Here is a 23,500-nt window from a genome sequence, read left to right on the forward strand (position 1 = left end):
GCCCGGCACAAAAAGACAAAAGGAGGAGAGGAGCGCTTCCTCCATCAAATGTGAGGGAAGCGGTGGGCTCTGAGTGCAGGTTGTGATTAGCTGTGAATGGGACGCAGCGGTCTGATTGGTGGAGAGAGCCGGGGGTCAGGCGTTCAGCCAGCAGCTCATACAAGGCTGCTGATTGCTTTTCATCCACTGATTACAGTAATTTAGATCTGCAGTAGGCCGAAGGGGCCTGCGTCTGGCGGTGTGGCTGCTGCTCTGTCTGGAAGGGAGGGGTGCAGTTTGGTTTGCTTAGTGATTTATTTATTTTCAAATGAATGAATGAGGCTGAAAAAAAAGAAGCAAGCATGCAGTATTAACTCAGAAGAACATAACATCGGAAAAAGGTGTGATTCACGTGTTCTGTGTGGAGAGAAAGGTGTGATGTTGGAGGTATGACGTTTTGAGCTGTTTGAAGGATTGTATTTCATATGTTCCCATAATCATTTTGGAAAATGATGTTGAGAATTGTAATCTAAACGTTGGAAATACAGATGTTTACATCGTTAAATATAAATTCGTTATTCCAGAACTGTAATAATTAACATAACCAGCAGTTTTTAAATAAGTAATAATTCATTTTGGATGTGAACACTTTCACAACCATCATTAACTTTCCACATGGTGCATGTTCTAAAAATAGAATCTGCACAGCTCTAAGCTGTCATTTTATGACAGAAAAACCTCTACGCTGTTTCGCACATCAGTTTCCTTCCCTTTGTCTTCCAAGCGGCCATTTGGACACACTGAGACCTTGAATAATCAAAGTTGATGAGGCAGTTAGTTGCGAATGGTTTTTCCACGAGCGAAGGTGATGATTAATCAAGGAACTGAGCAGCACTGGCCTCTTCACCCGCACACATTACAAGGTTAATCTCTCTATTGATTACAGCAGCAGAATAAACCAATGCTTCACTACAGATTTTTCGTTTTCACAGACTGTATATGTGTGTATGTGTGTGTGTGTGTGTGTTTGCTTCTTTCTGTGATGCAACTCTAGATTCACAACAATGATGAATGATGCCTTTGTTGATAACCATCTTTTTACCACACCCATCATCTCATATTGAAAAAATAAATCATGTTTAGCTCAATATTACATTCACATTTATTGACAAAAAAGGGACATTTTTCAAAAGTTTTTCTTTCTACAGAAGAGACTACGGTATTTTCACAGATGTATGAAAAACAGTGACTTGAGTAAAGGGCATAAATATACATTCTGACGTCTGCTGACTGACGTCTAAAATCTTCATCACAATAAAAGTTGGGGACAAATGAAGACAATAAGAGGTCCATAACCACACTGTTCAGGGCAGAAAACAAATAATCCTGCAATTGTCCATCATTTAGTCTCCCCGGGTAATTATATAGATAACACTGTTTCAGAGATACCTTCTCCAAACTTAGCTTCCTCTTTTCCTCTCACACACAAACAGTCACATATGTACAAACACAGCATCAAGAGAAAATGGGTGCAGTGTGTGAACCTATGCCGCCTGTTTTTGATGACGTTGCATCACGTCGCTGTGTCAGGTCTGTTTGGACAATACGTGTCCATGTGCTTGGCTCCTCAGGGTGTTTGGACTCGCACTGCTTTGCCCTCTGGGATGCTGCTTCAGAGGTGACCTAGTTCTCCTGATTGTCAGCAGAAGGCAGTCCCATCAGCTCGCTTTGTGCCGAGGCACTGAACTGTGCCTGGGACCCTGGGACAGGCCAATTGGACTTGCGTAATGAGGCTCATCACACACATGCACGCACACACACAGACACACCACTGCTGTCACTGGTTCCAGGGCAGCAGAATTTATAACAGCCATTTATTACCTTCTCCTTTATCAAAGAAATGTGATTCCTCTGTGCGTTTCTGATGCATGCACCACACTGCCATTATTGCCCATTATTGGGAGGTGACAGAGATGGAGCAGAGGGTGGTGATGGATGTTGGTGCTGGGCCGGCTGTCATTACTCCATCTATTGAGCGGAGTGTACGAGTCACTTCCCACAAAATGGCCGCAGTGCACCAACATGGCTCCGATTGCTAGGAGTAAATGATTCACATCTGACAATCGTCACAATATGTTTAACACATTCATTCGCTGCTTGTCTGTGTTTGGAATACTTCACACACACACACACAGACAGTCTCCTCACACAGTCTTACTGCAGTGATTTCAGTGCTTCTTCACAGCAGAGGGTACGAATGAGCAATATTTACACATGGACTTTATCCTACTGTACTGTTCAGAAGAAACTGAAGAAAGGGGATCCATAAAAAATCACAAAGAAATATGTACAAGAACACTGCAAATTCCCACACTTAGTATGGGTGACTTAACACAACATACTGTTGCAATGAGTGCAGAGTGAGACTCCTGAAGTCTCTCTAGGCTACAGAATACTCAACAAATACAGAAGTAACAGCAATACAGTACATTCATATAAATAACAATAATCCCAGCATATCCCCAAGAGTCACTTCAGCACTTTCGGTTCGATTCACGTGCTTAAAAATGAAAACTGAAGACCAGCTTCATGCACTGTGTGTCCTTAACAACTCCCTTTGGAGGTGCAGTAACTATCTTTGAGGTTGTGACACCAAATCCCTCGGTCTTTGAACGCTGTTCCATACAGTCAGGGGTCCTTGGAAGTCTATGGATTTTTATAAGGCCCAGGAGATGGCAGGAATTCACAGATAAGGGGGGATATCAGTTCATCTGTGTGTCTTTCCCTCTTAGAATGGCACAGACAAAAAAAAGAAGTCAATATAGAGAAGTCTTTGTTTACACTGTGATCAAAACATCTGAGCCAGAAAACTGTCAATGGAGAGACCATGTGAGCAGGAGACAAGAGGCAAATGAGAAGGATCGATCAGCTGAAATGAGCTGAGGTTAATTTCCAGTTTAGCCTCTGTTCCACCAGCTTTTGCTTTTTAGTGCGTTGTCTTTCATTGTTGGTTTTTAATCATCAGAATTTTATTTAAAAATGCAGAACACGATACTGGAGTCTTGTGTCAATTAGTGTGTTTACATGCACTTGGATCTTTCTCCAGTAAGCTGATTTCATGTATCTGTAACTGGGGTGGAGAAATCTGAGAAACCTGATTTCTCCAAGTAGATTTTGCTCAGTCTTGTATATGCATAATTGAGATTCTATTGGATTTTATACAAGTTCATGACAACAGACTGGAGGCAGGGAGAGTGCAGTGCAGCGACTGGATGAAAGCCGCTGCATCAAACTTTTGACTATTTGCTAAAAGCTGCCCTGACACATACATACAGGCACTGCACTGACTGATGATTGATAAAATCTGAGAGTGATATTGAATTGAAACCTGTCAATATACAGAGTCTTTCAAGTATACACAGTCTAAGAACTATGCAGCTCGGTCCCTAGTGCCGAAGTCGTTGAACATTAACAGAGCTGTTGCAACAACAAGACCCATTTAGCAGCTGGACATTTGTTCAATCTCAGAATAAATGAGTGTTTAAAATTCACTGTCCAACACACGGTTAGACACCACTTTAGCAAAGAATACGGGCAGAAAACTCTTGTTTTGGGTTTTAGCAAAAGACTGATGAATGAAACCCACAATAGAAAACACGCTGGCTGGTTGGCTGGCTGGCCTGGAAAAGGAGTGGGATTGGGCTCTCTATAGCCAGAAGTGCTCTGCATCTCCATCTGCTCATGGTCAGAGATGAAAAAAGACGACTGCACTGTCACTTTCTCTCCTTTGTTGTCTATGCAGTAGGATCTCTGTCAGAAGTAATGAGTCACATCAGCTGCTTTATGCTTGCAGCATGGCAGCCCTGGGGAAATGCAGGAGAAGAATGAGGAAGAAGAAAGAAAGAGAGAGAGGGAGAAAAATGGTAGTGTATGTTCATCTGGTCAAGACACTTTTGAGGCTCTGCTCCTGGCAGATTCACCACATATTTCTGTCTGCTTCCCCCATCTGTCTCCTTCTCCCATGTTGCTCCAAGGAGGAAGAGGACAAGCAGAGAGGGCTGCGTGGATCTGATCTTTTGTTATGCTCTGCCTTCTTCAGCGAGCTGTTCTTCAATCTGTCTGGCCAGCCTTCACAGCCCTCTGCTGGCGTTGGGTTTCACTTTGATGATCCACTCTCCCCCATGGTTACTGTTGTACAAATCCAGAAGGTGTGTGTCGGGATCCAGGCAATGCTCACCTGCAGGAAACACACAAAAAACATTACTAAAAGCCATGGTTGTTGGAATGTTTTGCAGCAGAATCAGATTAAAAAAAAAATCAGGGTTGATTTTACATATACAACTGCAATTTAAGATTACTTTCATCACTGATTAATCTTGAAATTATTGTCTCCAATAATGAATGAATTATTTGACCTATTGAATGTCAGGAGATCATGAAAGGTATTCAGTTTTCAGTTGCACACAACAGATAAAAGCAGCATATATTATTATTTTGATAATTTTTAAATAATGAACTATTTGATTTATTTTTTTTTAGTCAATAACCTCAGGTACTAATGTGCAAAGTCAGACGTTTTACACTACAAAGCTGAACTGAATGGACAAGTTTTTTTTTCCGTTATTGCTCACTGTGTCAACTCTCCTGTGACAGCAGACGTGTGTGTAATAACAAGCATTTGTCTGCTCTGATAACTGCAGATGCACTGCTCGTGACTGTTTGGCGTTTGCACAGTTCATTACATAAGATCTCGCTACCCACATCAGCTCAATGAGCAGGAAGTCATGCAAATATCAGCACTGCTCTGACCAGAGGAAACGGTGCAGCCACCTCTACTTACCAATATTCCCTCCCACTTCGTAGAGGGCACAGTCTGGATATGCCACAGAGCCGTTTCTGTTGAAAGACATTTAACACAGATTTGTCATCCTGTCTTTCCATAAAGGTGGATTAAGCTCAGAATGTCATTCTTAAAAGGAAATATTCATTGGGGTGACAAATGTGAAACAAATTCTAGAAAAAAAAGCATAAGATTGACAGCTATTCACATTATGTAACCAAATCAAAGCTATGCACTGTCATGTGACTTCTGCTTAAAAACGTTGAAATTTTGTAAAACTGATTGCATGTTAATGATCTTATCATTACTTGATGTCACTACACATCATCTTTTTGGTTTAATATGTCTCAGGATACATCTGTTTATTTAACAAGTCATGTGCCATGTCGAACATGGTCAAATATGGTCATTTTGTGGTGAAACTTTTCAGACCATTCCATAATCCAAACCTACTTACAATACAAGATAGCCATGGTCTGTTTGTTTAAGGTCATTCTGGCTACAAGGCTGAGGTTGGTATGTGGTCTTTTAAACTGCACTGTACAGTACCTTCGCATTTTTCCCTTTCCATTTTCGAGGCCTCCGAGGGACTGGCGGTGAAACTGAGCGAGCAGGTCTGAGGCTCGGGAATTGATGTTGAGCTCATACTCCATGGTGCCGTTCACCACATCGCCAACCTGGATCTTCACTGTACGGCATAGCTACAGGGCAAACAAAGGTTTAAAAAACATTTATCCACCAAACGACTGTGGATGATTAAAAATGACGTTTCCACACCTTGTTAAAGTTGAATGACAGCTAAAGTTACTGTTCAGGTAACAGGTATCGGTCTGTGGCTGAGAAGACCAATCATATGCATTTAGCATGTGTTGAGGTGTGTACAGTGATCTTTCCCATGGCACTAATGTGAAAATATTATTGTTGCTTTTCACAGATAAATCAACATTAGCATTTGTTCTACAGAGAAAATTATCATAACAGCTGATTTTCTTTAAATAGGAATTCAGGGGTGTTACTATATTGTACATTTTCTTTATTTTTTTTACAAAATCAGGCATTGCTTTTGTACAACACAGGTTTGCTAAACCAGCTCACCTGTGAGGTGTTTTTATCAGGTTTTTCCCGGCTGTCTGTGTGGATCTTCCTCAGCAGGTTCTTGATGCGGCGATCGTAGAACTGGTAACGCCGGTTACTGTTCTCATTCACCTTACGCACCTGGCTCATGAGGAAATTAGGAATCTGAAGAGAACAGGATAAACATTTGTAATGGTTATATTTTTGTGCCAACAAATATGAAATAGATTTAATTCTATCATTTTTTCTGATATCTAATTTCCAAGTTGCTAGATGACAACAGGGATGTGAAGTACCCTGTGACAACGGTTGCTTAACCATTCTTTGTTATGAGGAAAATTTAAAGACTTCACAGGAACCCGGATTATGAGCAGATGTACAAAACTTAAAACGGCATCTAAATGGTTATTCCTCTATCTAATATGTCTTCAGTAAAGCCAGCAATCCTCTCCTCCCGAGGTTGAATATGTGGGTGGTCCTACCGTCCAGAGCAGGTCCTGGTAGCGGATGAGGAGCCTCATGACATCAGCCGCCTTCTCTGCATGTCCTTTCTCTGCCCCTTCAGTCAGTCTGCTGGGGACAGCCTTGTGGAGGAAGAGGTTGGGAGCCATGATGGTGGCTACGGCCCACAGGTTCATCCTGTTCCTCTTCTCCCTGGAAACCACCTTACTGAGGAAGTCGAGGAGGACCTGAAGGACACACAGATGGGGACATGCACACTGATATGTGAAATCAAAGGCAGTCAGCCATTTGTGGAGTCGAGTTTTACATAACTAGATGTAACATGGAGGGTGAACATTCCAGTTTTTAGAGTTGAAAGATACTCTCTCACCTCCATCTGAGCAGTATGTAAGTGATGAAAGGCCACTTATACTGAGGCACAGAATGGAGCTAAGTGACTTATCACAGAGATGGAATCATCTGTAACACCTCTACTGAGAAGAATGTTAATGCACAGTGTGTTTCAGCTGCCTCCACTGGAGTCAAAGTAATTAGTTCAGGTGGGTTTTATTCTCCTGGATGCTATAACTGGAGGTGACTGCACACTTGTTGTCGTTGAAAGTGAGTCATGGTTAACGCAAGCTGTTATATAACAGAACTGAGTAAATGAAGATTAAGGGCTGAACAATACAGTAATGCATTATGAAACAGTGCTTTAATATGCCAAGTTTCATGACATATTGGGATTAACTTCTGACAACACTGAGAAGAACATGATGGGTGTGGTTAAGAATAAAGCTTTACTGCTGAGGACAATTTAACATTTTATTTAGATTTATGGATTCTATAAAATTCCTGTAGTGTTTCTGCTCTTCAAAATGAAATAGTTTTTAGACTTGAATCTTTCATTAAGGTTAAATTTCAGTTTGATTTTATGTGTTTAGTTAGCTAATTCCACTACTGGACATGCACACAAGAATCTGGAGGATTTCTGTTAAAACAAGAAGTATTTACACGTCGGAAACAGATTTCTACAGCAGAATTGATTTCATGTTTATGCAATGTTTAAAAATCAAGCTTCTCCTGGAAACCAAACTCTGATTTCTTGAGTGCATGAAAGCACACTCACAGTCATATCACATCAGTATATGTTCGGCCATTACCAAGTGTGCTAAAATGAAATTTGTACATCTGTCTCAGAGCATGACAACTTTTTTTGCTTTTACTTCATGAAGTGCATTGTTGATCTGTTGTGAGAGGTGTGTGTGTGTGTGTGTGTGTGTGTACCTTCAGTGTGTTCCTGTTGGGCTCAGGCAGCAGCAGGATGAGCAGGTTCAACATGTGGAGTTTCTGCTTCAGCTCTGTAATGTCTGAAAAAGGAGGACGCAAATGTAAGACAGATTGAGCATACGCGCGCACACACACACATATACACACACACACACACACACACACACACACACACATACACACACACACACTCTGTTCATTTCCTCTGTGTTTGGCTAAGAATAATGGGATACTTGAAGATTAATGACAGTGTGACAGGTGGTCATTAGGTCTGTTAGCTTATGTCTCTGTGGTCACATGTCGTTTATCACTTTGCACTGATTCTCCTCACAACTTACACATCAGTAAGCCATCAGTCAGATTATATTAATATCAATACAGTCTTTTACTTAGGTGAAACTAATGTGAAAATAGCACATCTGTTACTCTGCTGTGTCACTGTGCTGCTTGTGTTTGTGGCAGTGCAGGGACGTCTCTTAAAAGGCTATCAACTTGATCATCTTAATGTGGATTTCTCAGTTGGAGGAGAAAAGATAAGTGTTACGCAGTACTGCCATCACAGAAAAAAGACTGTTGATAAGTAATTATGATGTGAACCCTGATGAGCTGCCTGCAACAGTAGGCAGCAGGTTGTTGAAGTTGAATCGAGGAGGAGAAGCTGAGAATTATTGTGTATGTCTGTTTAATACAATGAACAAGCAACTTTCCAGATACCGTCAGTCACTTCAGTATCCCACCCATCACAGGTCTGGTCATTATCTAACTGTAAGAGGAGCTTTCTCATTTGTTTTGCCATTTGGAAACTGGAGATACAGCTGCTGGTGATCATCACATCACATACTAAACCGCTACAGAGCTGAAAGGAAATCCAGCAGGAAATGTCAGGTGTCCACTGACCTCTGACAGCGCTGAAGGTGTTGAGGTACTCGGCAGTGAGCAGAGGGGCCGGCAATTCCCGGATGAACTTCTTGAGCAGTGCTGCAGCGTCGTTTGGACTCACCTCATCCCAGCTGAAGTGCCCTGAGTAGAAGCTGGTATCCAAGTTCTGCTGCAGCAGCTGCAGACAGAAAGTAATCTTCAGAACTGCATGCTCACAGGTGAAGCGTCAGCATTACATTTCATTAAAAGCATCTGTGAATTTACTGTCAGTGACTTTAACTCAACTTTTATTGTAGTCAAATTTATTTTCTACATTACTAGGACAGAAACAGTTTTCGTGTGAGCTGTGTCTGATCTTGAAGGTCAGCCATGACTGACGAATGATGACTTTCAAGTGAAGTTATTTTGAACTATAAAGACTTGACATGGAGAGTTGTTTGTCACTCACAGAGCTGACACGGCTATTTAAGACGCATTAATGTTAAATTAGCTCTTCATGGGTGTAGACGTCACCTACACAGGCATGAGATCACAACTCCATTTGTGCTTTAGGTGTTTATAGGTGCTACTGATTCTTATTTGACACCCTGTTGCTAACAGAGGCAGTCATAGGTTTCTTATGTCTTCTAAAAATATAAACTTTTTGAGCTTTTGATTAAGCATGTAGACTCCTGTTGAGTCTTGCCTCTATTTCTGCATCTACAGACAGGATGAAAATATCTTGCGCTCTCAAAGTAGCCGATTATGGGTAGTAGAACCCTCATGAGTTTGAGGCAGAAGAGAAAAACAGATGTGTCAGATCAGCCATATATTGATATTTGTATTGTGATTCAGTATTATTATTATTAATAGATTAAGTGATGAAATATTTTGGACTGCTAATATCACCATAAAGTAAAGATGAGAAAATGAGCCCCAAAATATTAAACTTAGTTAATCTGTCCTAGTAATATACAAGACATACAATATCTTTCTCATTAAGGCCTAAACAGCACCCTCTTCTGTGCACTTTAATTTAACTGATTCACCATCTACCGTGCATGTGCTGAATTAAATGCGGTATCATAAGGTATAGCTGGCAGCTGAAAAAAAAACAGGATTGATTTTGTCCCATTGGCTCTTGTTTTTCTAAATGTCAGCTATAGTTAAACTCAGTAAAGCGGTTTGCTTGAGCACTTCTGACATTTTACAGCACCAATATTTTCATGCCCTTTCGGTCATGAATATTTTTTCATGTGTTTATTTAAACATAAGCAAATTTTGTGATAAAATAATGTGGCACAGTGCCAGCTTTGTGTGACAGAAATAGAAATGGATCCAAATATTGTACCTTTATTCTGGACTGAGATCCTGGAACACGCAGAATCCCCTCTGAATCAACTCCTTTCTTCTCCAAAAAGGACAACAACTGCAGAGGGGGAGAGAGGGAGACAGAGAGAGAGAAGGGGAGAGAGGACGTTGGCAGAGAGTCAGGCATCAGTCGATAAGGATCTCTTGCACACCTCTGCTGGTTGTTCTCGGTAACTGCTTCCACATACAGGGTGTGGTCACAGCATTTCACATTGAGAGGACACTGAGATGTGCTCTCTCTGAAGAGGATTGTGGATTCAGCAAAGGCAAAAAAATGTGCTAAGCTGTGCTGAGAAAAATATGGTCAAAAAGATAAAAGATACGATCGACTGTCATCTTGTGTCCAAACCAAAGGACAATAGCGGATCTGATATATTACAGGTTCCTTCAAATCAGATTATTTAAGGAACTGCAAACAGCTACAGCCCATATACAGTACAGATAGTTTCTATAAAACATGTTCATATGTTATGAAAAACGATCTTTTTAGGTCATAAAACACCAACATATTTCAGGTTCTTACTGCCTGCAGGAAGAGAGGAATCGAGGTGTTGGGCTTGATTTTCTGATCATTCTCCAGCAGCGTGGCCAGCGGCACCCCGAAGAGCGTGCTCTCTGCGAAAGACCAAAGTGTCAGTCAGTTGTCCTCTGCCTCACATTGACATTTAGCCACAGCTGCATATCAAAGACACTTTCCTGTGTTGAGTGTCACTGATGTGTCAAACTATGGTTACCTTGCTAAAGAATATGTCACTATAGTTTAGTCTGATCTTCAGTGCCAAAAATGTATCATAAAACAAGTATAATATATATTTAGTAGACTGGCAGGAGCATATTTAGATTTAAGACATACTCAGTTTCTTCAGGAAAAAAAAAACAGATGCTTGACCTGCAGCAGGAAATCAGTCAGGTGCAAGTTTGAGTAGTTGTTTTCCTTTGATATGATTAGCTCACAGTCAGAGACAATGTATGAGGATGTACGAAAAAAGAAAGACTGCACATGGTTAGAATGATACCATGAACTATTTCCTTGTGCGGGTGTTTGTGAAGTGCGTGCTCCTATGATCTCTTTGTATGCGGGTGCTGCCGTACCTGGGATTTTCCTCTTGCCGGTTTTTTGCCTTTTGACTTCCAGCTCTAAGAGGTCGCACAGCGCCGTCATGTCGATGAGAGCCAACTGACGTACCTTCTTCATGTCAGTGTGGGAGAGATCCTGAATACGAGTCACTCCTAAACGGCACTTGGGGCAGATCACCCGCTGAGGCGGTGAGAGTGAAGGGAGAGAAAAGTGAGGAGAGGGCGATTGGAGTTGAGAGGTGGGAAGTGGAAGTAACGAGAGAGAATGGGAGAAAGAACAGGGAGAAGAGGAAAGGAGAAGAAAATGGCAACACTGTTAAACCGTTTACATAATACTCAGTGTAATGTATTGTGCATCGATTTATCATCCCCTTAATTAAGACTCTATGCCGTGTCTTTAATAAAATGTGACAACTGTATCCATGCATGTATAATTAACATGTTTAAAAAACACTAATTTGCTATGGAAACTTATTTAGCCTGAGACAGAAAAATAAATCTGCTGGACTCTGTGACAACATCTCTTTTGTTCTGTATTAATTCCCGCATTCCCTTATTCTCCTTAACCCTGTTATCTAACCAACAGCAGGGCTAATTAGAGATGGCTTAGAATAACATTTGTGTGTGTGTATTGATTTACATGAAATCTAAAACCTGCTCTGACCCAAAACTCAAACATTTTGGTCCAGACAGAGCCTGAAATGCACAGTGACGTCTTGAGGTTTATCTTTCATGATCAGTTAAAATAACTACAATATGTTTTAATACTAACAAAATCAATTATAATCGCAACCACCAACTAAGCAAAACATGGGTTGACAGAGCCAGGAGGATAACTTGGGAGGGGATTGCTGGCCGTCTTCAGGCAAACTCGAAAAACACAAAAAGACTTCTTGTTTTTAATAATTGTAAATTAGTGAATGGATTACAACTACAGCATCATGACACTGACTTTGGTTGGCCGTAAGACTTTGAAACTATGTGAAAAAAAGACAGAAGCCTTGGACACAGCACGTACAGCTGAAAAAAAGGTACTGGAACCACACGTTGAATGTAGTAGTGTGTGTGTGTTTTGCATTTCAAAAATGGAACTCACCCTGTTCCTAACTTTAACCCTGTTGAGACTTTCATCCACATTAATAATGACATAATACCTTCCTGGTACACATGAGGGATTATTACTGGTGTTCCTCCTGTTTTACTGGTATTCATCATGCATGTGCTTCAGCTTCCCCAGAAGTGCATGATTCAACTCTTCAACAACTCTTCAGTGTAAACAGATTTGAGACGTAGTGTCACACCCACCAAAATAAATGAATGTGGGGAAACACAAACAGAGAAACTTGTCAGCATTTCCCTTTTTTTGTCCCATTTGTAAATTCTCTTCCTGTTTCATCACAAAAGTGGATCATTTACGATAACATTTTTTAAAACTTCCACAGTTTGTGGGAAAACGAGAAGGAGATGGGAAAGCGCTTTGCTCTTACGGGCAGGGTGCCGTCCTCTTTCCTGCGTTGGCTGTTGTTCTGCGGCAGTTTGGCCTGTTTGAGGAAGATGACAGCCTGTTCGCAATAGGCCACATCGGTGATGAAAAATTCCTCTTTAGGGGCACCTCGCTGATGCTCTGGTGTCACAGCTGAGTGGAAGACAAAATAATCTATTAGTTCACTTGAGAAAGTCCACTGAAGAGATGTCACAAAAGCCTAAATTTGAATGCACATCATATGAGGAACAAAAGGAAGTAAAGAGTTTGGTCTAGACCTGTTCTAATTGGAAAGTGAGATAACTTTTGTTGTGAATTGGTGCTATATAAATAAACTGAATTGAAAAGAAGTCCACAAACATGAGGAAGTTTACTTGTCTTACGCTTATCTTTCAAAAGAAGAAGGAACAAAGAACAAAAAAACCTTTGGACCGTTCTCACGAAAAGATTAATGTCATTGTCACACTCTCACACTCTCTTCTTTTCTTTTTTTTAAAGGAAAAGAATAACGTGTTTCCAATAGCCACATACTGAGATTTGGCTGATGAACTCAGCACTGTGAAGGAGTTATCCAGGGGATTTCTGAACCATTTAGAGGGTAGATAACAGGGCTGTGGTCTGATCCTGACACACAATCCCTCATCTGAAGCTCATGTGAGAGAGTCCATTTGTAGTTAAACCTGTAAATAGTTTGCAAGGTGATACATCTTGTGGTTACTTATATTTACTTTCTGACTGATAGTGGTTGCTGGATATGTATACCTGCTTTTAGTAGAACATGAGTGTACTAATTTCTTTGTTCTTCCCTTTAGTTACTTGTTGGTTTTAATTGTTGCCACCTGTACTGTACTGCTACTACCATACTGATACTGATAATATATACTAATACTACTATATGTACAGTAGGTCTTACCTGATAGTGCTGTTTTGGCTACCGATGCCATGCTGTTTTGGTCGAGGTCTTCACTATGCTGGGACTCAGGCAGTAGGGTCTGGTGAGAGAGAGCAGTTATTGACATGTCGGTCAGGAGCAACATATCGGTCCTGTAATATTCTCTCCACCACTGAGAATAGAAGCAGTGTTGCATGGTATCCACTGAGGAGATGGTCATGAATACAAAGAGTGTTTCCTTTGATAAAAGATTGACAAGGACCAGAGGAACAGTGTCTCTGTTCTCTTCTCAGGGTTGCTCAGACAGACAGGGAGGACAAAGCCTGGCCTTTACATGTGATTTGCCTTTATTGTCACAGGTCAACCTCACAGCATGGAACAAGATAGCAGAATACATTGGAACAATAGAAAGTCCATCACTGAATACTGACAGTCACCAGGGAAATGGGTGTTTCATATTTTGCTGCATACACTGAGACAGGATCTGCTGGATGTAAAGTTGTATAACACAGTAACAGTAATGGAAGTGGAGGCGAGTTATAAATTTGTATGTATCAAAGAAAGCTAAGTGCATAGGTGAAAATCTATGTGTACTGTACATATACATAAACTGCATTCATATTCAGAACCCCATCATTTAACAGTATGAAGCTCTTTATCATTTTGTTTCAGGCAGATGTAAACAAAAACCATTTTTCTTCTGTTTTCTATTTTTACATCTGACTGATTTTTCTATTTATTATATCATTTGCTTTTCCTCCTCCACCAGGATGTCAGTGGTTGTGGTAAGTTGCAGAACAACTTAAATAGTACTGACCTGAGCAATGGGGGAGTTGAAGACGTCACGGACGTCGCGCGGTGCCGGTTTGTTCCTCTTTCGGAGGGACAGCGTGTAGGAATCCAGACGACGCTGGACGGCCTCAGCCTGGGTCCTGGTCAGAGTGGACAGGAGCACCGCTTTGTCTACATCCTCACTGTCCTCACTGATGAGGTTCGACAATCCTGCATCAGCCAACCACTGCTCCTCCTGTTCGCCCTCTGACACACACACACACACAACAGACACATGTAAGTTTGATGTGATATCGTGTTTAAAATTTTGACTGCATGATTGGACTGGGTAGCAGCAGCTACTTAAAATGTGTGCATAAAGTCCCTCTTCACTATGTAGCAACCACGAGCCACCTTCAAATCAATTTAAAACTTAAAAGAAGTCATGATTAGCAAGCGAGTATGTGAGTATTAAGTCACACACACAACACATGCTATAACCTGGCTCCCAGGTTAATCTTAGCAGTTTTAGGGGGTCAATAATATATTAAACTTAACTGGCAGTCTTTTGTGAAAGTGGGTATGATTTTGTTTTACTTACACATGCGCAGATGGAGAAATATGTGCGTTTCAGAGTAAGTAGCATTAGAAGGTTATAATGAGTGCACAGTAAATGATTCTGCAAACTGACATGATGTTATTAGATAATCTGGTGAAACATGGCATGGAGGTCTGTTTTGTTATTTCTGTGAATTGTAATTTAGAATCTTCCCACTCACACAGTGACAGGTTAGATGTGTCGATGTGAGTAAATATTTCAAACTAATTTCCATGTAAAGTACTAGTTTGTGTGCTGCGACCAGTTTTAATTTAGTAATGTACACATTTAGTAAACTTTCCACTTTGTAAACATTCACTTTATAATCAATCTTATGAAGAAATGTTGCAACTGACTGTGCAACAGTAGCAGCTAGTAAGCCTCCCAAAACAATAATGACACATACACACACAGTCTTACACACCAAAGCCAAGACGTCACGGGGTTTACTCATTAGTGAAAAGCCAATTTCAAATTGTGTTGCTGTTTAACATAACATCAAAGGGATCTCTTAAGGGCTAGAACTGACACAGCCGGATCATTTGAATAGATGTAATAGAAGAGCATTACTATGAAGTCAGCATTCATGAATGGCTACTTGGCTCGTGCACACAAAACACTCCCTGCCACAGAGTGTTTGATGGTGTTGTCATGGTGATGAGCGCTGCTTTGCTGCGTGACAGATACCTGATCTTTTGCCATGGCAAATGCATCATTTCATGGAGGATCTCAGAAGCAGCTGTGTTAAACACTGATGGTTTGTAATTCTACCAGATAAACTCACGATCGTTTGCATCTAAGCTCCGTCTATCTTTATCCTTAACCTTTCAGAGAGGGATTAGCAGTATTTACCTTCTGACTGTCTCGAATCTCTCCTGGTGCAGTCGAGGTCTGTGTAGCCACTCCCCTGTCGGATGGTCTCCACCTCACTCCAGAACGAGTCCAGGCAGAGTTTATCGGGGTGCTGCTCCTGATCTTGAGAGGGTGGCTCGTGCGTGCTGTGTGCGTGCTCAGCGGCTGCCTGGTCCTGCGGGTTGGCCCAGGGCTCCACGCTCATCTCGGTGGGGCTGGGATTTCTGGTACAGACATACACACACATAAAGAAATCGCACGCGTGCATGCAAACAAATGAGCAGAAACACAAAGACACATACAAGCACAGGATCAACGGTGAAGACTGAGGCAATGCGGGGTGGATGAATCAGCCGGGAGAGCCCAGAGAGAAGGAGAGACAAAAGGAGAGGGATGGAGGAAGGGCCGGAGTGAGGAGAGAGACGGCGAGAGCGGACACAAAGGGGGGTCTCTATTGTTCTTGCAAAATGTGGCCCAGAGGCATAGTACCCTAAACATCCACAAGATGTCACTGTAGGAATGCAAAAGCTGTTTTCCTGAGGGTTACGCCCCTTCATCCACTGAAACACACACAGGAATATAACCCAAAAGAGGACGTAACATGCAATAAACAGTTTGAGATAACGAAATCGTAATTCTGCCCAGATTATTTTCCACACTCAAGCAGTAAAATTGTAGCCAGCTTTTCCTGTGTAGGACTCAACAACAAAGGATACTGTTCTCTAACAACAATGAGACACACTCAGCTGCAGAAACACGAACCCTCAAGCACTAAAATGTGACCTGGTGATCACAGATACAGGAAGTGGTCAGCTGCCACACACTCTGTGTGATTCAGTTGCATTCTTGTTGTCAGCAAATCTCAATGACAAGTGGAACTGGCAGTGCTAACATGAATGAAGACAGACAATGGAAGGATAGCTGCCCAGAGTATCAGAGACAAAACTACATTCAGCTGTGATGATCTTATCAAGATGTTTCTCATACTTCAACTACAAGTCAGCTCAGACCAGATAAAGCTTGCTTCAGATAAATGCTTAAACCAGATTCATGGCACCTTAGAGTCTGATGGAGGGGCGGTGACAGCAGTTGTGAGTTGAGACTCATAAATATTTAATTTAGTGAAAGGCTCTTTTTCAGGAAACATAAAAAACCAGAAACTCAACAGTCCTACATTTATCTTCTCGCTGAATAATATTAGACCATACACAAACAAAACAATACCAGTGAATGTGACTTGGAAAAAATAAGATGGACATTTAAGTGAAAGAAATCACTGTCTTCCAATACCAATATGAAGGTGTGCCACTTTTCTATAAAACTATACTATAACTACTTTTCTATTTTATTAGAGCCTCTATATTAATCAAAACTGTCAAAAAAGTAAAACAGATCGTGCAACATTGTTGTTGTGCAATTGTCTAAACCAGCAAGATCACATTCCAACGTATATGGTAATTTGTAATGTGACATTGCATTCACTGGAAAGACTATTCCCAACTAGAATGAATTTAACTTAACCAGGCATTAAATTCAGTATAAACAAATTATGCAGCGATCCTGTCAGTATCAGTGCTGAACTGATAACAGCACTGATACTGACATAAATGAAGGCATCAGGTGGCCAGACAAGACATATCTGCCAATTATTTTTCTGATTGATCATTCAAATGTTCAGTCTAACTCAATGGGAAATGCAGTCATACTAGATCCTAATGTTCCATTCTCAAATTGCTATTAGTTGACCCAGAAGATCAAAACCTTAAGGTTTTTATTTACAAGAGCAGCATATCCTCACATCGGAGAGGCTGAGGCAAGCAAATGTTTTAAAAATGAATTCAGTGATGTTGACTGACTCATTTTCTGTAAATCAACCTATTGTGTTCTTAGTCACATCAAGACTGTAATGTATAAAGTGTCTTTAACAGTGTAATGAAACTTTGGACAAACCTAAGCAGAAAGCTGTTGTATGAATGTTTCTCCTTAACAGAAGTATTGCGGAATTACAGAATTACAGATACAGAAAGAAGAATGATCTTGATCACTGAGGTCTGCAGACAGCTGCCCCCCAGCAGCAACATGAATTGCCACAAGAATTCAAATTAGATTAAACTTCTATAAAACATTTAATAAAAAAGGAATATCAGCAAATTATTTGGACATTAAAATGACTGAGGTTCACGAGAGGCACTTGTTTCTATCAAGTGAAAAGTTGCAAACTGCATGTACCCCCCAACTCCAGGGGTCTGAATGATATGTTCATGTTATGATGTGGTACCTCAGTGTTATTTTTGACAGCTGAAGTTGGTCCTGCTATTCCAACAAAATCCCTGTCCTTATACATACCTGGCTTTTTTCTTGTGGGAAGATGGTATCACTCGCATATTCCTTGCTGGGCTCAGGGAAGGACCGAGCCTGAACCTCAACCTGGTGCGTGGAAACGGCATGGTGGACCCCAGCCTGCTCACCACAACCTCCTCTCTGCCTCCCATATCCACAACACTAACAGAATCCAGGAATTACAGTCCAACACAAAAACTAGCTTTATCCAGTCCTGGTGGTTGGACACCATGTGAGTGCGCTGTAAATCTCCTCCAGTCTCTGTGAGTATTGAGAGGAAGTGATGTTGGAAGACTTTACTGAGGCTTGGAGCTGTGTGGCTGCGAGTTTGTGAGCTGGAATGCTGGAGGGAGTGACGACTCCCGACACATCAACACATTATTCACACCTGTCTGCTCCCACGTCACTCTCAGGTGACACGCCCTGCCTGCATACCTGATGACCATCAACTTCCTCTTTTGGTTCAAACAAGAATGTTTGAATATTTGAAATAAGTTAAAAAAAACACTTTGCATGTAAAATAACAAAGGCAGCCTTTGTCCTAGTCTTTTAAAGGTCAAATAGATATAAGCCTCGAGTCACAAAAATGAACGCTCACTACATGCTACATCCACTCACATGTATGCCTTGGGCATTTTATTGGCCTTTTAGTAAAATCTACACCACTCTTCTTGAGCCAATTAATCAAGAATTCTTTGTTGAAAGGAGTTGCCACTTCTTTGCTTTGCTGACACTGTATGAGTAAAGAATTAACTTAATCAAACGGATCAAAGGATGAAGATGTTTTCCTCTCCCAAACACTGTGGCTGAGTGTGCACTGCAAAGCTATAATCTCAAATGAAACAGCACATACTTGTGATGTGACACTTATTGACGTGGTATGTTAAATCAAATCATTCCCTAATATGCATGTTCAACCTTAATAAACTTAATTGGACTCAACAGATGACATATGTCAGGCTGTTGAGCGTGGATGTATGTAAATCAGCGCGAGGCGGTGTGAGAACAACAGGAGAAAGTGTCTCAAGTTTCTCGAGTGCAACAGGTCTGTCAACATTGCCTTCGAGCAGCACTGTAAGCCCCCAGCCCCTCAACCAAATCACTGACTCATCGCTATTCATTCATTCTCTCTTGACATGCTGATGACAGCCAGTATATTAGCTGAGGATGTAAACAGACAGAACCAGACACCAGGTGAGGTTAAAAGTGCATTCCAGTGGTGTCCAGTGGACACTTGGGTAATTTTAGTGAAAATGATTAGCCTCAACATTTCACCTGAACAAAGATGTGTGCTTTTCAAAAGTTAATGCTAATGGCTGACTTGTTTTTTACTGTTTTGATAAAAATTTTAGGAATGCGTTTCCACGAAAAATCAACTGAAACTTGCTGTGCAGCTCACAAGGGAAAGTCTAACCAGCTCAACAGTTTGAGGTTAAAGGCCAACATCACATGACTCTGCTTTCTATCTGAAAATACACATAAAATAAAAGTTTCAAACTCTCATGGCAGACTCATAGAAGGTCAGATCATAATTGATAAATCATAAAATGTCTTCAAATTGAATATGCCAGCAGCCTCGCTGTGGGGTACCCTAAGATTACAGATTACAGAGATGAAGAAAGCTTTCAATCTATTTTTCCCAGCGTTCTTTGTTTTTCATCATGAGGTAATAAGGTCATAAGGTAATGAGAAAAACACTATTGTCCTGTTTTTAAACCCGCTAATAATACTCTTCACTTTGCCTTCAAGTTATAAAGCTCAGCCACAAAACACATGCTCCATGCTAGTAAACAGAGGCTACTGGAAATGTCAGGGTGTTTGGATTGTTTCTTGTTGAATGGATCTCAAATTAGGACAGAAAATCAACAGGAAACCATCCACTTCAAGAGAAGAATGGGCAAAATGTCAAACCGTTGTTCTGCGTTCATACTCAGCACTGTGGGAACTAATGTAAAGTAACCCCCACCAACAACTCTGGCCAAAGAATACAGTAATCCATTTGAAAAAGCAGCAACGCAGTGCTTAATCCTCGTGGCTGAATGCCATTGCAAGCCTCTTAGATTGCAAAGAATGCAACAGTTTACTTATACAGCCTTGAGAACACGTTTCTTTTCGACTCCTGTCATGGCATATGGAAAAGAGCTATGATGTAGAAACAGAAAGACAGACATTGTTTTGAATGACAGTAAGTCTGTTAAGTCCCTAAACTTTCTCAGCACTCATAGTACCCACAGCCTAACCTAATAGTAGTGAAGTATCTTATTTCAAACATGAGCTTCAAGTCCCAATAGCAGATGCCTGATCCTACCTGGCCTTGGCCCGTGCGATGGTCCTGCCCGAGAGGAGCAGCAGGACCGCAGAGCCACTTCTCCCCCACGGCATCCTGCTGTTGTCCCCCCAAACCGCTGCGAGCTGTAGGAAACAGCAGCTGCCTGCCCCTGGCAAGCTGTTTCCTTGTAGTCTCTTCAGTGCACAAACACATTAGAACAAGGACAGTCTCACTGTGCTGGTAGACACGTCACTACGTCGCATCCTGGAGCAGGAAAGGAGGTCTGCATGGAGGGGGGCCGGGGCAAGGAGAGGAGCTGAGTGGCCGAATAGCTGACCATAGCTAGGACACAGACAGAGGCTTTCTGACTGGCTGGTTGGGTGGCTGGAGCTAGAGTTGAATGTACCAGGCACACTGCATACCTGACTGACTTGACTAACTGTTTGAATAAGGTTACTTGGGCTTATCATTTCCACCAGTGGGACAAAGAAAAGTAGAAAATCCTTTATATTAGTAGATACATGCTTACACATTCACGTATTCATTTACTCAAACTCAAACACAGGAATCTGCGATGTTGTTCTCTTTAACCTGACCTCTGGTCTTTTGTCTCTTTGGTTTTAATCAGTGCCTGAAGGCCATGATCCAATTTACTGTCATTTATTTACAGCACAATAGAATATCACTGAATAGCAGTAAGGTCTCAGACAAAAACAGTGGCTCTTGAACTTTGGATCAGGCCTATAAGAGTGAGGGACACAAAAAAAGGTAGTCACAGATGGGACCTGTGCCTACTTTTAGTTCTAGGCCTAATTGCTGCCTGATGCCTATTAAAACTATATTATTAAAATGTAATAAAAATTTAGCCTATTTAAAATAGCACACTGAACTTTACTGATGGAAGGCAATTTATAAAATGATTTTTAACTGGTTGATTTCTCTGTAAATGTCTTTATGAAACTGAAAACCTAAGCTGCTTTTGTGAGTATGTGTTATGCAAAGAAAGTGGCAACACTTTTTTGGCAGCATTTGACGGATTCAGTATATGGGTTAGGAAGAACACTTTTACACCCAAGAGGCAGAGAAGCTCATTCTATCATGTATCCCTCTGGGCTTCCTCTGCATTGTGTTTAAACTGGATGTCAGCACAAGTAGATTGCTGCAGAGAGATTACTTGGTGCTGAAGATAAAACAGATATTGGGTTTATTATAATGTCGTAATTTCAATGAGATTAACAAAATTTGTCTCATCAGGAGAGAGCTTTGAGAGCTCAACACGGCTTGGACTTTGTACCACAGCACTCAGTGCTGCTGAAGATTACAGGGAATCTATAGAGTGTTTCCAGGAACATATGATTGGTATAACTCAAAATATGACATTTCAGATTTTAATCACTTCAGACTTTGCTGACAGCAAAAATATTTGAAAACCTCAGTGAAATTGAGAAACTGTGCTACCTTTTCACACTGCACTCTATACCAACAAAGGAAGGAAGTTTGTCCTCAAGTGTCCTCAATTTAATTTGAATAGCACAAAAGTTTACTGTAGAATTGTAGGACAGGTTTGTACTAATCCACGCTGAATTTAGATGGGATGTTTAACAAACATCCCAAGTAAAATGAAAACAGAATCAATTAACATTTACTTGTAGTGAGACTGAAATCAAATTAGGCCCCTGTGTTGTACAGTGTAACATATCTGTTAGGATTAGTGTAGTCTATGCTCTGTGCTGCTGGTGTCTCAGCTCTCTGGCAGTTTGCCCAGTCACTTCTTCCACACACTTTGTCTCTAACCAGATCAGCACAGATTAGGGAGAGCACAGCGATCCCTGGGACCCCTACCCCCGCTTGTGTTGTGCCTTGTCTCTATCAGTCACTCTCTTGACTCTCATCTGGATTTTCCACCTGACCCAGTCCAATAAAACCACCATATCTGCTCTCCTGTAACTTCGACTAAACTAAAGCTCTTCTTGCCCCATCCTTTCTTACAGTGTTATCTTGAACCTCATCTGGGACTGTCATTCCTTCTGGGTTGAGAACTTTCTCGCCTTCTCTGACAATTCTCCTTGGCTCACAGATACACCTGCAGGAAAAGGAGAGGGGAGAACGTGATGGCTTGTCTTCGTGTGACCCCGCAGATGGCATGTGACAGCCAGCTTAGCCTCATGCACTGCTCATCCACCTCTTGGCAAGCAGAGCAGGAGAGTGGAGTGAGGAAGAAGGGGAGGGAAGGACTGGAAAGTGGAGCAGCACGGAATACAGGAGACAAAGAGAAAAATAACATTAAAAGAAACAGATGATGATGGAGGAGGATAAGACAGGAGAGGGGGTTACTGGAGAGGAAGGAGGATGTGAGAAGAGGGGAGGAAATGTGGCCTCTGTAGGTCTGTATTTGTTGGCTAATTCTACTAACCAAAGCAAAGCCTAATAAGAGAGTCTGCTAAATGTTTAAAATCTAAATTAGAAATGAGGAGAAGAGAAGAAAATGTGACCCAGGCTGAGGCAGACTCATCGGCACGTCCAGTTGGTTTGACTGACGAGCAAATAGTGACACAGAGCCAGCATGAGGCAGCATGTCTCTCACAGCAATAATGCAGATGCACAATTAAAAACTTGGTGGCACGCCAGCACACTGTATGTGCTCACGTTTGCATCACACATACAATCACCCAAAAACAAAAGAGGGGAGTGTACAGTGATTCACTGTATCATCAGATGGTTTCATCTCATGCAGCTGATACAAGATCCCTTCACAGTGACCAGTCAGTGACCACAAAAACAACACAAACCACTGAAAATATAGTGAAGGGCAAATCTGTAGTGAACTCTTTAGTCATGAAAAGAAAATGTTTTCATGGGATGAAAAAGCCGGTCATGCACGTGTTTTCTGTTTATACATGCTCGTAAACAGGACCGTATCACACCCACAGTGAAGAGGGCGTTTCTGCTCATCATTATTTACAGCTTGGCACATTGGCGCATTAATTCACCTGGGCGGTGTAGCTGAGCTTGTTCTGAAAACACAGATGGGAAGTGAGTTGATGAAAGTTTGAATTATATGGTCATAAAAACTTAATGATGTATCACTGAAAATATGCCCATGTGTAAAGCGCTCAAAGAAAATGACAGACAAAATCAGACAGAAAAACTACAAAATCATTTATCCAAAATAACTTTACAGAGGGGGCTGCACGGTGGTGCAGTGGTTAGCACTGCGCCTCATAGCAAGAGGGTTCCAGGTTCGAATCCTATGGGCCCTTCTATGTGGAGTTGCATGTTCTCCCTGTGCCTGTGTGGGTTTTCTCCGGGTACTCCAGCTTCCTCCCACAATACCAAAAACATGCACATTAGGTTAATTGGCTACT

General features: G+C 41.4%; 1 protein-coding gene across 2 annotated transcripts; it reads right to left on the reverse strand.

The window, feature by feature from the left end:
* Positions 1 to 1,123: 1,123 nt before the first annotated feature.
* Positions 1,124 to 20,530, reverse strand: LOC124056106 (rho GTPase-activating protein 40). Of its 2 annotated transcripts, none has more exons than XM_046383216.1 (15): positions 20,175 to 20,530; positions 15,527 to 15,750; positions 14,123 to 14,343; positions 13,327 to 13,405; positions 12,418 to 12,566; positions 10,946 to 11,111; positions 10,377 to 10,468; positions 9,834 to 9,911; positions 8,522 to 8,681; positions 7,622 to 7,704; positions 6,376 to 6,582; positions 5,915 to 6,058; positions 5,369 to 5,520; positions 4,820 to 4,875; positions 1,124 to 4,216 (listed from the first exon to the last, which is right to left on the reverse strand). In XM_046383216.1, the coding sequence occupies exons 1-15, from the start codon at positions 20,246 to 20,248 to the stop codon at positions 4,110 to 4,112; spliced, it is 1,992 nt and encodes a 663-aa protein (XP_046239172.1). In that variant the 5' UTR covers positions 20,249 to 20,530; the 3' UTR covers positions 1,124 to 4,109. The 2 variants fall into 2 exon arrangements, with proteins under 2 accessions (XP_046239172.1, XP_046239170.1); XM_046383214.1 differs by lacking the exon at positions 20,175 to 20,530 and adding an exon at positions 17,873 to 19,069.
* Between the last annotated feature and the right edge of the window lie 2,970 nt (positions 20,531 to 23,500).

The sequence above is a fragment of the Scatophagus argus genome, chromosome 3 (genome assembly GCF_020382885.2).
Source record: "Scatophagus argus isolate fScaArg1 chromosome 3, fScaArg1.pri, whole genome shotgun sequence".
Lineage (NCBI taxonomy): Eukaryota > Metazoa > Chordata > Actinopteri > Scatophagidae > Scatophagus > Scatophagus argus.